The sequence below is a fragment of the Dryas octopetala genome, chromosome 1 (assembly GCF_963921425.1).
Source record: "Dryas octopetala chromosome 1, drDryOcto1.1, whole genome shotgun sequence".
Classification (NCBI taxonomy): Eukaryota; Viridiplantae; Streptophyta; class Magnoliopsida; order Rosales; family Rosaceae; genus Dryas; species Dryas octopetala.
Window position 1 is genome coordinate 1,194,476 of NC_141366.1, and position 16,571 is coordinate 1,211,046.

Genomic DNA, 16,571 nt, shown 5'->3' on the forward strand with positions numbered 1-16,571 from the left:
GGATTCCCTTCTATTATTCCTTTTTATACACACACACAGAGACAAATAAGGGGGAGTTGGTTGGTTCTACAAATGCTTCACGAAAAGGGATATATACTTTTTAATGTACCATGAAAATATTTTATAAAGAAATGATTCAATACGAAAGGGCCTGCAGAGAAAATAACATTTTATAGTAAGCTTTTTTTTTTTTTGGTCTGATTATGACAGTCAGCTGTGATTTTCTACTTGAGGATAGAAAGCAAATAGATCACCAACTTCTGCTCATGCATCTTGGACAAGTGAAGTATATTTTGTACATCCCCTTATCCTTCTGCTTCAAACTCCTACCTCTTTATTGTGTTTACCTTTAAAAGAAACTTACAAGATCTCCATAAAAGTGAATTACAGATCCACCAGGAAGAGAAATTTTTTGCATATAGAAAATAGTATATATAGATCTACAGTATACCCATTTCATTAGCAACTATATATATATATGTAGATTATGTGGGACTTTGATGGATGTGATAAACTAACAATGTCCCTTTGATGAGAAGATCTTACATTTTTGTGTTAGATGCGGTTGGATCAATTAGACGGTGCTGGTAACATTAGAGATGGGAATGATCATGTGAGTGATGGTGACAGAAGAAGAGAGAGCACACTCCCAACAGTAGCAAAGACTTTTTAGCCAATGGTGGGCTGTGCTCTCTCTCTTCTGTCAACATGATCTCTCAACTCATCATCATGTCCCATCATCCTGCACCCTCATCTGCAATATCACATCCTCCCTGCAGTGGAAGCCATGAATTTGCCTTAGAATAATGAGATTATGCATAAAGGCTCATAAATCACATAGTATAACATGTATACATGCATATGCATGTATGCATTAATTTATGCATATCTATCACTTATATGCACAAATATTGTTTGTAACAGATAAATAATCAAGCATAAAGCTTGCCTCTGGACCCAAAATTTAACTACTGCCTGGATTATTATGTTTCTCAACAGGACAATAAATATGGGGCAACACAATAGACTGATCAAAATTGAGAAGAGGGGGACCAAATTAAAAGGTCTTCACTCTTAGACTATATATATCAACATTTTTGGTCCATCAAATGATATAGTGCATAAGTATATATAATATAAAGGCACACAAATGAGACGTATAAACATCATCAAGACATCAACTTGCATGACATGTTTATCTTCTTAATAGAGATCATATGTATATATGTTACGAAAGGCTGATAAAAAATTAGAAAGAGAAGATCAGAGAGGTCATTGAAGTAATACCCTTACAGGGTTCTTCAATTCTGTCTTCAATAGTGGAACTAAAAGCTCTCTATAGCTCTTCTTTTATGGAATATATGCATAATTACAGTGAAAACAGATGGGTTTTCTTTTTCTTCCCATGAAATTAAAGAGGACAAGAAAAATAAGAACCATTGACAAAGAGGGGCTCATGAGGCAGAAACAGAGACCAATAAGTAATTGCTCTGAGGCTATGAGAGTGGAGTGAGAGATACGTATAGGCCAAAAACTCTACCTCAATGTAACAGTTGCTGATAGATAGTTCATCTTATAGGGCACTTGCTCACCGGCTGTAACCAGTGGCTCGTGGGTTATGACCGGCTAGTGAGGTTAAAGTGGTCCTTTTCACTAATTATTCTGATTTTGTGTCTGTTGTAAATTTGTAATTTGGCAGTTTCCACAAATCTGATTAAAAACCTTCTCACTGAGTCACTGTCAGAGACTCAGAGTTATTAATGTAATTACCATGAAAAAAAATATTGTATATAATTACTATGCAGGGGAAAAGGACGTTGATAAAGAATATAATATAAATTTGAAGTTTGTAAAAAGCGTGTAAGAAACCTCATAAATGTGTAACCAGAAATGGTGGGGGGATGTTGACCGGCTATTCAGGTGGATCCGCAAGAAAGAGTCTACTTTCTCTCACTTGACCACATCATGACAGAGAGAGAGGGGGGTGTTGTTTTCGTGATCCTGGAGAATATGATGACCGTTGAATGATGACACGTGGAAGACATGCAGGGTGTAGATATAAGTGATATTTGGTATAGGGCACCTACCTTGTTGACTCTTGTCTAGTTGACTCTTATCTAGTTTTTTTTTTGGCCATAACTCTTATCTAGTTTTTTTTTTTTTTGGCCATAACTCTTATCTAGATAACTAGATAACTCTTATCTAGTTTTTTTTTTTTTGGCCACTAACTCTTATCTAGTTATCTGTGGGGAAATGTTGCATAGTGCAAAGTTTTCAAAATATTTCATGTTTGAGTTAATAATGTGATTAATTAGTTTTTGACTTAAAATGATCAACATTACTCAAAGAGATAAGTATATATATGTGCTTTATAATGTATTTAAGCCAGGATATATTTGTACCATTAGGTCCATCATCAACAATTCAACATATATTTTTGCTTGCAGCACTAGTATTTCCTTGAAGAAGAACCCAGTAGGCAGTACCCATAAATGTTTGCTTGCCCCACAGACTTGGTTAAGGGAGGTCCATCTTGTGAATATGTCATATATAATCTTGTAGCTAAAAAAATGGAAAAACAGGTAATTTTCCAATTCAGGATGTCAAATTAATTTCTTTTTCCATTTAAGTCATTATAGATATAGATATAGCTCCCAGCAACCTCATGAAGAGGCAGAGGATAAAGTGGTAAGTGAGCAATGTTACTCAGAAACCGCAGATGTCTCAGACTTTCAGTGGGGTACTATGCATTGTGCAATATACATAGTAATTTTCACAATCAAACTTATGTCACAGGAGGAAGGATCACAGCCGTTGAATCCATCGAGAGAAACTGGGACCCACCGGACCATGAAGCACAGAATCATGCCCCAGAGCTGCACGTGCAGTCCATGTGACCAATTCAAGGTGGCCTACACCACCCCACCCCACGTCCATTTGATCTATTTACATGCAACATTCTTGCAGTATATCATTGGACAGACACAGAAAGAGATAATAAAAGAGAAAAAAGAAAAGGCCTGAAAAAAAATTCCGAAATACTGAGAAGTAACTAGCCAAAGCTTTTATACACAGGCCTCAAGCTAATTCGAGATGCAGAAAGAATGGCAATAAAATCAGTTACACATATTATTACTCGGCCTTGCAAAAAATGCCATTTCAATGCAGATAATTACATTTCTTTTGTTTCCTAATGTCACATTCCTAACAATGGTATACAAAAATCTCAGTAACAAGTACAGATTGCTTTTAGGCAACGTCTCAATAAATAGAATCTGTATAAATTAATCTGATCAGCTGATTCAGCAAACCCAAAGTCACTAATTAGTAGTTCTAATCTGATCGCCTTCAGCAGCCATGAAAGAATCTATGATCTTATAATGTGTGAGACGCCCACACAATGGGTCATGTTGCACATCATCCATGTTCCTTGTTTTGGATTTTTCATCAGACTTTGAAGCAGTATGCACTGCATTTTTATCACCGGAACTCTCATGTTCTAGGCTCTCCAATGCTGCCTTAGATTCAACCGCTTTGGTTTTCCATTTAATGCCAACTGCCTCTGCCTGATCTGCAAACAAAACTTTTGAGCTGGGTGAACTGCAAATTTCTTTGTAAGTTTCATAATCAGCGGCATGGGTGTTTCCACCTTCCAAAAGTACTGCAAGAGGATGCAAAACTGAGACCGGACTATCATTCCTCTCTAAAGTTTCCTTCAAAGTGAGAAATTCAGAGACCAACTTGGCCTTGTTAAACTGAACGAATACTGCAGTTTCATCCAAGTGGTAAACAGATGTAACAGAGGACGGGCCAAAGACTTTTGAGATGCACTCTCTTATCTCCTGCACCTTGAGTCTGGATGGGAATCCCCAGATTAAAGCAATGTTCTCAAACGAAATCTTCGGGTACCTCTTTTTGTAGTTATTGGACCCCAAAGATGCCGCATGCTTATTACCACTGGTTAAATCAATAATGTCTCCATTACTCCAGCTAAGGTATAGAAGGTTGATGTGATTCTGGAGCTTCTCATTGTGGGCCAACTTTTCAGAGGGCAAACAGACATCTAAATCAATGCCTAGATGACTGCATGCCTGAGCAAAGACACATCCTGTCATAAAAGCATCATATCCAGCTTCATGTTTGGCTCCAGAATTCCAGTTGGAGGACCTGCAAATAGATAATTTTATGGAAGAGCAATTTCTAAGGTGCCACCTCTGCTTTTCTTTTTATATTTCATTATTATAATTTATTTTTTGTCAATATGTAATGGCTACCTTTTTTACTTTATAATACAACAGTCGGTCCTATGAGAGATATTCATATTGCATGCACAAGTATATACATCCAGTAAAGCAAGTGGAAAGAGAACCAGACAAATTTATACGAACTTGCTCTCTGACAGATTTCTAAAGTTGGCCATACATAATAAGTGTCATGCGTAGTTGTACCTTGGTCTGTTGTCATGTACAATGAATATCATACCTAGTTGTTCCCAGTCAGATCTCAAACAGTTAATCTCTAAGCCTACGACTTTGATCAATGATCATATGATTCATATCAGAAAGTTAATAAAAATGTTCTCCTTATTCTTTCAGATTTGACCTCTTTTATCTTTTTCTTCTGAAATGTGGCAATAGAAAGCATAAGACCAGCTAAACGAAAGAAGCACTGCCAAGTTATTATTAAGGACAGGGAATGAAAGAAGCAAACCTCAAATCATCCACCTGAACCTCAACTTTGACACATGCCAGATCAGTACTTTTCACCCCAAGAGAAATTTTTGGACATAATGAGGCAAATGCTGACGATAGTGATGTTTTGGACTTCTTCATCCGTTGTTGGAGCACATTATTAGCATTCAAGAGTATCTTGGTGTCAATGATGTGCGGAAAGCACTTGTTAACAGAAGAGACAAATTCTTCAGGGGTCGAAGGAAGAGGGCCTACAAATTTGCTGTATATATGTGCAATATCTGTATGACAGCAAGAAGGCATCTTAGGGATATATATTTATATAATCAAATTAACCTGTTTGTAAAACTAGTACCAATATTTGTACCAAGAAAGCAATTGTGACCAACAATCAACTTCTGTTCTGAGGAAAGAAGGTCAATAACATGACGAAACCCAACTGCAGCTTGAACTTTCATCTCTGCATGTCTAAGATGCTCATCCTTCACCTCCTTCTGCAAAGATTTGCATACAGAAAATTTGAATTCCACCTCAGGGGTAGCTAACATCATATAATAACAAATACATATATTTCCTTTTTTGATTATTATTATTCTCCCTATTGCACTTTCACCATAATCATGCTCACATACAAATCTATGCCCTGAGAGTATTTCAGTGAAAACTGTTTTTATAATAATTTGAAATTAATAGTGTTTGAAAATTATGGTTAGGAGAGAAGATATGAGAGAAAAAAGAGGAGAAAAAAAATTTCAATTTCTCTTACCTTTGTTTGGATGGGCAAGGATGAAATCAAGAGAAAACATTAATTGAAGGCATTCTTTATTACATTGGAAGGGATCGAACCTTTGACCTAACCTAATTACATCTTCTCTCCAAATCTCACCACATTTTGGAGAGACGGAAAAAAAAGTGGATTTGAATATAAAGTGAAACTCCAAAAAATGTCTTCTAGGGGAAATCAATTACTTCACATCAATTGGTACAAAGTCATGAGCAGATCTAGGGGAAATCAATTGCTTACCATAAGTAACTCCCTGTCATCCTTAGAATCTGTAAGCACAACTAGTTGCTGTTGACAGGAATTTTCACCATTTACCTGAACATAAGAAAGATCTTGGAAATGCCTTCTAATGACCTGCATGAGTTCATTTTTATATTCAGCTTAATAAAGTCATGACTGGGAAGAAAAAATGTTCTTTACATCCATATAGAAGTCCATCTCAGAATAATTAAAAGAAACTACTAGAACAAAAAAATCTGAAATCTGGTTTCAAGTTATTTTTCCTTGAATATGCGTGTCAAGGTGAATAGAGTAAGTTTGATTCATTAAAGGAGATTACTAAAAGACTATCTAGTACAATATTCTGAACCACCTATCCAAAATAAACCACTCACAAGTAATGGTAAAAGAGCAGAACATAAGAAAAAAATTACCAATTGAATCAACTTAAGCTGATGAGAAGTAAATCCATTCAGACTAAGAGCTGGACGCATCTTGAAGAAAATGGTTTGTAACTGTTGTTGCGGGTCATTTGAGTTCCCCTGAAATTGGAACCCTCCATTTCTATTCCTCAACAACCCATCACGCCATTCAGTGAATGTGTTCTTCATCCGTTCAGTGAAGAGAGTGTCAGCCATCTTGACCAATGGTACGTTTCTAACTTCTTTCAAGTTAGACCATGTAGTGAATAATTCATCGTCATATGCCAAACTCAAACGTCTCCGTGCTTCACTTTCCTGCCCTCTGGATAAATAAGATATTCCTGAGATTGGTCCAACAGTTTAATTTCATGAACCGAAAATATCATCAAAAAAGAGGCTTTGATGAAATAACATGCACAACAGTTACAAAACCTTATTCATTACTTTGAAACGCAATACAACAAACCAAAATTGTATTACCTTCATGTATGCACACATTGAAGTCGAACTGGTATTTAGCTAAGAAATCAATTGATGTACTCTGGCAGAGAAATTCATATGAGGGCCTTTTGACCGGAAGCTCTTGACGCGGAAAAATATAGAAATTGTGCCTGCCAAAGTACATATATTGATAGGTAAAAAAAAAAAAAAAAAGAAACTAAATAAAAAGTCTAACTGGAACACCTTTCTAACACAGAAAAAAAAATATACCAAATAGGAAAAGCTAAAACTTATTCTCTCAGTTGTGATGTGCCTTTTCATTTTGTTCAATCTAATCTAGGACAAAGTATAGCCTAACCTCCAAAACTAAAGGTTCTGATAAAACACTCTTGTATAAACCAGGAAATGAGGAAAGTAAACAAATTTCAAGCAAAATAACATCAATTATTCTTTTTTCTTTCTAAGGCATCTTTTCCTGAATTTTTCAGAGAACTCCAACAATTGAGCTTTTCACTCCAAATACCATAACCAAAGCAAAACACTCAAATTTAAATCAAATTCTCTACCCCATGGTTTTCTTTTCTCTTCCAGAAATTTCTCAGAAAACAAACACGGAAGTTTAAGAGAAGCAAATGTCACTAAAAAGAAACTCACGTACAATCCCTAAATTTAATATCTTTCTCGGCAACCAAACATAACAAAAAGTCAAAAGAGACTTACGGATGAGCAATGAAGGAGCGCTTGGATGAGTCCCAGCGAAAAGGGCAAACACCGAACTGAAGCACAGCGAACTTCTCGGCCGAGTCCTTGACCTTGAGGTAGCAGACGTCGGAGCGGTCAAACTCCAACGAGTCACGCCACGGCGCGCTGGTGATTCCGGTCATTTCGAGGTCGATGGCCACGAAGTCGGCGGCGGCGACATGGCGGCGTAGCTCGGTGAGAGTTGGCTCGAAGTTCGATTTCGTCACGTTTTTCAGAGAGAATGTCGAGGACTGTACGGCTGAGTGGGATAGGGCACGTGATAGCACCCTCACTGGGCGGTGAGTGTTCATTGTCTGAGCATTGTTTGAGGTTTCGGGGTTTACGCAGAGACGCAGAGAGCGGTTTTGTTTACGACACAAGGTAGAAGATGAAGTAAAAGTAATTGCCTGGAACGTCGTCGTTTTTCTCGCAGTTTTCGATATCCTTTTTTTGGTGCAACGGGTGGGCTAGGCTCAACTAAAAAGCAATAAAGCAAGGCCCAGCCAGAAGAAAGAAGGGAGCTTCTAAACCCAATAATATGATCGGTACACCCAGGGGTTTAAATGAAAATTTTAATTTATGTTGGGTCTACTGATTTATTGGGTACATAAGTACATTAACAAGCCCCTTTTCAGAATTTTACAGTTTTCTACTGCATATGGGATGGTTATCCACTCAAATTAAGTTTTGTCCCGTTTGAACACAATATTTCGAATTCATGGTAAGTATTTGGTAACTCTAATATAACTTGTTTAATTATTTGTGTCAAGCGATTTGATACGAAGCTGACTTATTTATTAACAATGTTAACTCTATCATTTTGATAATGAGTCATCATGGATTTTACGATGACAAGAAAATTGTGTATTCTTCAAATTTTAGCAATTAAGTTATCAACCCAAACAATTTCAAGTATTTACCATTTGTCACGTTTTACATGCATCAATGATTTGATTGACATAAGCTTACGTCCTAAATCGTGTGATAGACCAAACTTTTCTTTCCTTAGACACATGAGCCCATCCTTCGGATGATATTTGTGATACTTTGCTGGTTGACTCATCCATATGCACACTTGTCTTCAGTGCCTCTTTCATGGGTTTTGACTCCTCAATTGGTTGATCTATCTAGCAGCTCTCACATATCATCACCCAAGTTCAGAATCAGTGAAACCCAGCCATGCATTGATGCATTGTTTCTTTACCCATTTGGATAAGTCACTTGGATCATCAGCACAGCAAATATGACTTCATGCTCTCCCAAACATGTTTGAAGATTGTCTTCCATGCAAATGATCTTTGTTGTGCCTGTTAATGAGGACCACTTCAAAAGTGAACATAAGTGAATAGCTGATCTTTCTCTGGGAACAATATTTTGTTCTCACATTCAACTGTTTGGGACAATGAAGAACAAAAATTATCTTCTCATGATTTCTTTTCCACTAAAACTGTTTGAGAAAATTTTTCTCCTAGATATGAAACCAATGCACCTTACATTTTCAATAATCACAGATAATTATCTCAAATAGACCTGCAAATTTTTTATGCGGTTACTGGCATGATTTTTCATTGAATGGACTTCAGGTGCACTAACCAAATACAATTGAAAGGTTTGCTTGTACTTACATTTATAAAGCTCGACTTAAACGAGCAGCAAAGGCCCCATCCAGAGAATGTTTTACAGGGTTGGAGAAATAGAAACCATGCTCCGTTACAAACTCACTTGGAACATATCTATCAACAGGATCTATGCAAAACTCCTGACACCCAAGAAATGATAATAAAATAAGAAAGATGCACATTTACAAGTCTGCAAATTATGCCATATATATAGTGTTCTATGCCACAGAACAGTTTCAGCTAACAAAGGATATATCAGTAATTGCTCAAATATTTGTTTCTGAACTTTTATTTTTTTATTTTTTCTAATGAGCATGAAATTAACATTTTAACAGAATGTTTATTTTTGTACTTGTTAACATGTAAGCATCTGCTTTTGTATGCCCAAACTCCAAAGAGAACATGCAGGTAAGTTCAACAATTTCTGCTTGTAACTCAAAAACATGAAACAGTCCTTTCTTTCTAATAAGTGGAAAACTATGAAATAGTTCCTAAAGCTTTAAAAGAGTAAGCTGAAAAAACATGGAATATGGCACTAAAAGAAAAATCAAGTTATAGCCCTTACTGGATGCCTGACGAGAAATGCAGCTATCCTCTCTTCATTCTCTTCAGGATCTATTGAGCAAGTACTGTATACTAAGAGTCCACCAGGCTTGACCAATCTGTAAATGCATATTAAACATTAACACATGAGAAAAGTTTGAAAAGGTAAATACAGTTGACCAAATGATGACATATATGAAAATTATGTAATACAAAAACTGTCACTGCTAAAATCCACAAAAAAAAGGGAGGGCCTTTTCAGTTCAGTAAACTATTCATAATTTTGGACTTCATAATTTGAGAAAGAGAAGTTTTTGTATTACAGAGAAGCTGCATCAAGGAGCTCATCCTGTAAATTCTTAAGCTGCTCCATATCCTCTAATTTCCTGTTCCAACGCAAGTCTGCTCTCTTCAAAAAGTCAAAAGGAAAAATAGAATCAAATAACTAAAACATTTTTTTAGAAACTTGGTGCAAACACAAAAATACATGTGATAATCACCTTGGAGAGAACACCCAGTCCAGAACATGGAGCATCCAACAGAACTTTATCACACTTCATAGTATTATTGTCCTGGAGAAAAATATAAGAAACAAATAAGAAATTTCATGTCCAAAGAACAATGTTGTATAAAGATGATAACCTACAGCATAAGTACGGATATCAGCATGGATATTGGTGATGACACCATCTACTTGGTGCAACTTAGCAGTCTCCTTGAGGATTCTCAACCGGCCTTCATTTATGTCAATTGCATATACCATACCTGAAACCCGATGGTAATCACTCGCATTATTTATAGTTGCTCAACCTCAATAGTATAATAAAATTAGAAAGTATAACATCATCATCATCATCATCATTTAAAGGTCCAATTTACTAGTACAAGAGTAAGATTTCTATCTTTTCTTACACAATACAGGTTAATATCAGAAACTAATTCTTTGGATGATGGATACCTTGGCCACTCAAAAGGGACGCCATGTAAAGAGTCTTTCCTCCAGGAGCAGCACAACAATCAACAATACTCTCGCCCGGTTGAGGATCTACAACAGAAACTACCAGACCTGCAATGAAATTGCACTATACAATTTGAGGAGATACCAATATAAAGGTCCAACAAAACTGAAATGAAAAACTAGATTGAACTTTTCCATATCCTGTAGTTCGGTTCAAGGAAAATAGATTACAGTTCAACAAAAATTTATAAATTTCCTATGCATACATGAAAACATGGACAAATATTATTCTTCCAAGAAATCATCTAAAATGCAAGTGGCATGGAAGACAGAAACAAAGCTACTATAATTAACCAGAAGAAAAATGAAAATGGATATGAAACCAAAAACCAATTACTTATTAAAAAAATCTGCCAATTAGTCTCTCTTGCACAAACTAAAATTAAGATGAAATTGACCTGCACTCTCATCCTGAACTGAGCATAAACCTTCTTTCAATAAACCAGCTTGTATGACAATCTGAATCAATGAAGTTCAGGTAGTTAGAACCTTTACCAGCTCTCCAAAAAAGTATGGAACTCCCCATAGAGAAACTTCAAAAAAGTAACTAGTTATACAAGAAATCTATATTTGCACTTTAATTTGTTTACCAGAAACTAGAAACTATTAAATGGCATCTCAAATCAGCAAATGTAGCAAGAAGAGGATGGTAATCCATATACCATACAGAGAGGACGGTAATCCATGCAGAAAAAATCACGACACACTGAGGGAACAAAATTTTCAACTCATACCTGCAACCTTTTTTTGATACGGACAAAATCACTTGAATGCAAGGAGAGCTCATGTGGGACCTGAAGTTCAAGAAAGGAAAATTAATATTCGGAACCAAGTATTACTAGCAATAAAGGCATGGCCAATAAAAGTAATATAACAGGCAAATATAATTAAAATAATGTATCTATGTGTGGGTGTGGATGTGGGTGTGTTTGCATGCATGAGGGAGAGAGGGGGGGGGGGGGGGGGGGAGTCAGTGGAATCTTACAAGCCTACAACAACTGTTCCATTTTAAAGGACCTTTAACATTATCATGTTTTTTGAAACTGAAAAGGATAATCAAGCACCTTCAAGAAATTGAGCTTTGTCACAAGCTCAGCTCTTGAAATACCTTTCCCACTGCTTGCCCTGACAATAGATCCAGAAAAAAGTAATTAGGATATTCATTTTATATACTAAAAGAAAAAAAAAAAAAAGGAAAGAAACTAGAAACCTTAAGCTGAAACTAGGATCACTATTATTCCACATCATCAATCTAATTGCTTCTTCTTGTCCAAGATTCTTTGTCCACCGCCTTACCATCCACTGGAAAATTAAAGTTAGAGTAAGTAAGGAAGAGGGAGATAAAACAAAATTTCAAGGCAAGCTATACAAAAGCTGTTTACTTTCTATTATTTAGCCCTATAGTGATCCCAGCTTATCCTATGCCAGTATGCAGCAGAAGTATGAAAAGAAAAAGAATACAATTCTATTCTTACAACAGGATGAGAGTGCAGAGTGGCAAGAGCGCGTGCTTGTGTACGACCATCACCCTCCAAAATAGGTAGAGGAAGGGAGTTATTTTCCTGCAAACCAAATTTGAAAACACTAAATAAATATTTGAATGTAATTGCATGATTATAGAATATAAAGTTAAAAAATAGCAAACCTTAAGTAGAACAAGCTTTCGGAGAATCCCATTGACCATGTTGCCAGCACCATCTCTAAGGGCAACTTTTGCAAGCCTCACATTCTGCAGTTTTTTATAAAAAACATATGGCATTTCAATAATAACTCAATTACATACAATGTTGAGAAAAAAGTTATAGGAACTTTTGTTGCATAAATTGGGGAAAAGTAGTACTAGATCCAATGTTGACCATATGCCAAATCTAACTTGACAAAGAATTTGGAACAACCAAACTTTTTGAAGTCTGAACCCCATATATGGAATCAGAATTCCTTGATAAGTATCTCCAAAATCATAATGGTCAAATCAAGATGGTAATCAGCCTTACAGAAAATTCTCCAGCTACCAAAATCAATTGAGGAAATATGGGAGAAAAAGATAGGAAGTTACCTCATCTACCACAGCATATGGTGGCATATCTAGCTTAACAATCTCATAGAAACCAATTCGGAGAATCTAGATACACAAGTAGAGGAAACCAAAATTAGCTATTTGGACACTCAGAAAGTACATCAATCTCCAACCATTTCTTAAAATAATTAGGTAATTAATTGCATCTCCTATGATTGTGGTTCTCACCATTGATACAGTTGAAAATAAGTCCATGTATCATTTAATTGCATCAAAATGTCTACACGACATTCCATAGTATCTGTCTTCCCACACATTGCAACAGAGGAAAGATGCTAGATAATTATATAGGAATTGGCTACATTGTTGCAAATTTCATATCACTCACCATTACCCCATAATAGTTGAAATCGCATCAAACTAGCCTGTAATAAATATGTGAGGGTAAAATACCTGTAAAAGAAGTGGTTCCATCCTGCTAAATGTGTTTGCATCATGACATATTGAACTGATCAAATGATCAAGATATCTCTTCCAACGGATGGTGCCTCCAACAATATCAGTGACCTGTATGGTTGAAATTAAACGAAAAATAGAAGAGAGAAAGAGAGAGAAACAATACGACTTCAGAGCCATGATAACTTCAAAAAACTACAATGAAAAACCATATCCCGCTGTCACCAAGACCATTTATGTTAGTTTGAACTCCATTTACAAGCATAACTATTAGGATATGGCAATTATAAAACATGAAGTGTACGAACAAAGATTATAGGAAGAGAGAGATAACCAATCTGAGATCACGATCCTCTAAATCCCGTGTACGAAATCCGAGAGTTCTTGCAACATATTCCATCTCATTATCACCAGAACCCTTCCCCTTCTCATTGAGAAGATCAGCAAAAGCACCTCCCATCTCTATTCTCATTAATCTCACAGCAGAAACTGCAAGCCGCAAAAATAGAAAACAAGTCCACCAAATTAAGGAATTATAATTTAGAAATAAAAAAGAGTCCCGCACACACTTGATACCAATTGTCAACACAGAGCCTATCTTTGTCTTGTGTGCAAAGATAACCATAGTTAAACCAGCCACCAAGAAAGAAAATGCAGATAATATAAACATCAGAATCCGAATTACCAGCTCTATGAGGGGAAATCTCCAAATTCAGCTTCTTGGGTCTGTATGAGGGATTGGAATGACCTATAAAATTACACACTTTTAGTGACAGTAACAATAACCCAACTTACTTTAACATAAACTTGCTACGAAATTCACACTCCTACTACTATGACACACTTCCCATCTGGTTTTCATTGAATTAACAATAAAGAACAGTACTTTGAACTTCAACTAAGCTCAATAAATGTAGGCCTTGAAGTCTTATGGTCTAACAAGAGTCTCATATGATCATATCCATACTTTTCTGTTCTCAACACTTTCTATGAAAACAAGGGAAAGCTTCACCTTTTCTGGAAGCAGAAATGGATGTCTTTGTTCTTCTCTTATCCAGCTTCAGTAACTTGGAAGAAGAAGAAGAAGTGGTGCTGTGGGTCTCAGCAGAGAGAAGCACGCGGAGAGAGAGCACGTTTGCCATGGTGGTGCTCACTGCTCAGTCGCAACCGCCAACTCCTCCCTCTCGTGTACACTGGACTGTAGTCTGTAGAGCAATTGGATAAATTTTTTTTTTCGGTCTAAATTTTTTTTTGCGTCCAATCAAGAATAAAGCCGAAGACACGTTTCTACAAAAGTGGGCCTGAGACTTCATTGGGCCTAGAGCTTACCCACGTTTGAGGTTTTGAGAATCATTTTCTTTTTCTTTTCTTTTTTTGGACAAAAATAAGAAGTATAAAGTGGACCCAACGAAGGGAATAACCGACTTTAATGGCCTCTACCCCTTTTTTTCTACCTTTTTTTCATTGTTAATGGAGAGAAAAAGATGTTTTTAGGAATCTGTTTCCCTAAAGTAACAAGAAACTTGTGGGTTGGTTCACAAAGTTGTACATATTTTATCATTCAGTATGATTTCTTTTTTGGTTAGGCACATCTAATTCACAGCTGGGAAAATTGTATGACCCAAAATATATTACATATACACACATTCATGGTTATTAACATGTAAGTGCAACAAGAACAACATGAAATGTATGCATGGTTTTAACTCTTTTCTTATTTTTTTATTCAATTTTCTCGCATGGTTTAAACTTTAAAGTTATTAAATTCATTCATCAAATTATGTTAATTAAATGGCGTGATAATATTTATTGATTTAAATATAGACATCCTCATTTATTTGAAACAAAATAATATACTAACACTTATATTGACATATTATATGATGAACAAATTTAATGACTAACATTATTGATACAATAAAAATGAAATGTATGGATAAACAAATTATCACTATATCATATGATTTTTATTTTATCAATTTCTTATATGAAATTAATATTTAAAAAATTATCATTGTCAAGATGAAAAAACTATATTATCAATGTCTCAAATTCGATATAAATAAAAAACTGAAGGAAATCTACCGTCTATGGACAAATGTCGGGTATATATTTAAAAAGAAAAAACCCCAAGTTCATCCATTACTATCAGTAATTGGACGTCATTCAACGAAGCCCCACATCACCCTCCAAATGTCACCACTGTCATGTCTTACTTTGGTATTTACACTTTGACCCCGCCTACAAAATCTACTTGTTTCGGTATTGGTTATGGAATAAAGTTTCATAGGGCCTTCAAGTCTTCAACCTCCAAAAATTCTCTCTCCTCTCTCCTCTCTCCTCTCTCCTCTCTCCTCTCTCCTCCTCTCTCAATCCCGAACGCCTTACTTCGTTACCAAGAAAGTCCCAGAACAGCACATAAAGCCATTTACCAAACAAAACAAAAAAAATTGTACATAAAGTCGTAAACCATTTTACCAGTGGGAACCTATCAAAGGTTTTCTATATCTATTTCATTTTTCCATGATATATATGTGTGTGATATAGCCATTTTACCAATGTAACCTATGAATTTGACAATATGGAAAACTTAGTCAGCATCATAATTTTTCTTAAAGGCCATTTTACTGGGTGAGATATAAATCATACAACAAACCAATCGCAATGACATATAGTCTATAACAATTGTGAGATTTGTTTTTAATCATATTATTAAAAAAGTTAATCATGATTCATATATTAGTTTGTTGTGTTTTTGTTAGATGATGTTTACCTTTCAAAACCTTTGGATAAATGAATCTCTTAACTTTATTCGAGATGTCTTGTTTGAGAATAATTGTGTTATGAGTTCATTATTTATGATATACGATTAATTTTAGAGATAATTAGGTTTAGGTCATTTAGAAAAACTGTTTTTAGATGAAAATTGGGGATATTTTAAAATTTATAAGAAAATTATTTTAATTCATAATAAAGTTTTTTAATTTATAAGATTTTTTTAATTCATAATAAAGTTATTTTAATTTATAAGAAAATTATTTTAATCATAATAAAGTCCTTCCTTGATTTGAAGGGTATTTCCCCTCCTAGGGGTAGAGTGAGATTTGTACAGGCTGCATGTTATATTTTAACTCCGAAATCTTGGGCGGAGTTAGGTTTTAACTTTGAGATTTTTGACGGAATTTTTCCTCTAAAATTTTGGAGTTAAAACCTAATATCAAGTCGTCAAATAAAAAAATAAAAAAACTCGATTAAAAATCCTAAATTACTACCGATTTTAGTCTAAAAAAGATTTATAAAATGAAATAGATTCTAAATCTTCCTTAATTTTATTCTAAAAAATTAACAAAATTCATTCATATTGTTACATTTAAATTTAAACTTTTGTATAATGACGTAAAGTCCTATTGATAATGCTTCCTATTGATTTTCTATTTTACAAGGTATACAACTTGTAAAGTTGACAATATAAATAAATTGGAGGTTCTTGTGAAAACAATTAATTAAAAAAAACAAGAGACTGTTCGAGATCCAAAATTTCAAATATTTTGAAACCTATAACACAACAATGAGACTGGCTTATAATAAATTTAAAAAATTAAAAATTAAATATAACTAGT

General features: G+C 35.1%; 2 protein-coding genes across 5 annotated transcripts; both read right to left on the reverse strand.

The window, feature by feature from the left end:
• Nucleotides 1-3,127: 3,127 nt before the first annotated feature.
• Nucleotides 3,128-7,692, reverse strand: AHG2 (Polynucleotidyl transferase, ribonuclease H-like superfamily protein). Of its 2 annotated transcripts, none has more exons than XM_086253218.1 (7): nucleotides 7,278-7,692; nucleotides 6,597-6,727; nucleotides 6,129-6,457; nucleotides 5,716-5,829; nucleotides 5,047-5,185; nucleotides 4,711-4,972; nucleotides 3,128-4,167 (listed from the first exon to the last, which is right to left on the reverse strand). In XM_086253218.1, exons 1-7 carry the CDS (start codon nucleotides 7,607-7,609, stop codon nucleotides 3,321-3,323), a joined length of 2,154 nt encoding a protein of 717 aa, XP_086109344.1. In that variant the 5' UTR covers nucleotides 7,610-7,692; the 3' UTR covers nucleotides 3,128-3,320. The 2 variants fall into 2 exon arrangements, with proteins under 2 accessions (XP_086109344.1, XP_086109352.1); XM_086253226.1 differs by having other exon boundaries at nucleotides 5,059-5,185; nucleotides 7,278-7,690.
• A 439-nt stretch (nucleotides 7,693-8,131) lies between these two features.
• Nucleotides 8,132-14,194, reverse strand: LOC147296134 (NOL1/NOP2/sun family protein / antitermination NusB domain-containing protein). Of its 3 annotated transcripts, none has more exons than XM_086246949.1 (18): nucleotides 13,964-14,194; nucleotides 13,637-13,699; nucleotides 13,286-13,440; nucleotides 12,949-13,062; nucleotides 12,535-12,600; nucleotides 12,124-12,207; nucleotides 11,954-12,040; nucleotides 11,689-11,780; nucleotides 11,543-11,603; nucleotides 11,213-11,272; nucleotides 10,877-10,937; nucleotides 10,419-10,526; nucleotides 10,107-10,225; nucleotides 9,961-10,032; nucleotides 9,784-9,869; nucleotides 9,483-9,579; nucleotides 8,924-9,057; nucleotides 8,132-8,621 (listed from the first exon to the last, which is right to left on the reverse strand). In XM_086246949.1, exons 1-17 carry the CDS (start codon nucleotides 14,091-14,093, stop codon nucleotides 8,926-8,928), a joined length of 1,587 nt encoding a protein of 528 aa, XP_086103075.1. In that variant the 5' UTR covers nucleotides 14,094-14,194; the 3' UTR covers nucleotides 8,132-8,621; nucleotides 8,924-8,925. The 3 variants fall into 3 exon arrangements, 2 of the variants coding, with proteins under 2 accessions (XP_086103075.1, XP_086103066.1); XM_086246940.1 differs by having other exon boundaries at nucleotides 8,133-8,605; XR_015122847.1 differs by lacking the exons at nucleotides 8,132-8,621; nucleotides 8,924-9,057 and having other exon boundaries at nucleotides 9,784-9,862.
• Between the last annotated feature and the right edge of the window lie 2,377 nt (nucleotides 14,195-16,571).

What these genes read in the sequence shown, in the direction of transcription:
- LOC147296134 (XM_086246949.1), bottom strand. Translation starts at nt 14,093, where the DNA reads ATGGCAAACGTGCTCTCTCTCCGCGTGCTTCTCTCTGCTGAGACCCAC. An exon ending in GATTTCCCCTCATAGAGCTG is followed by an intron (nt 13,441 to 13,636) that starts GTAATTCGGATT and finishes TGCGGCTTGCAG; the next exon opens with TTTCTGCTGTGAGATTAATG. An exon ending in CATTTCTCGTCAGGCATCCA is followed by an intron (nt 9,058 to 9,482) that starts GTAAGGGCTATA and finishes CTTGGGTGTCAG; the next exon opens with GAGTTTTGCATAGATCCTGT.
- AHG2 (XM_086253218.1), bottom strand. Translation starts at nt 7,609, where the DNA reads ATGAACACTCACCGCCCAGTGAGGGTGCTATCACGTGCCCTATCCCAC. An exon ending in CGCTCCTTCATTGCTCATCC is followed by an intron (nt 6,728 to 7,277) that starts GTAAGTCTCTTT and finishes GTACTTTGGCAG; the next exon opens with GCACAATTTCTATATTTTTC. An exon ending in ATGACAGGGAGTTACTTATG is followed by an intron (nt 5,186 to 5,715) that starts GTAAGCAATTGA and finishes AAATCTTTGCAG; the next exon opens with AAGGAGGTGAAGGATGAGCA.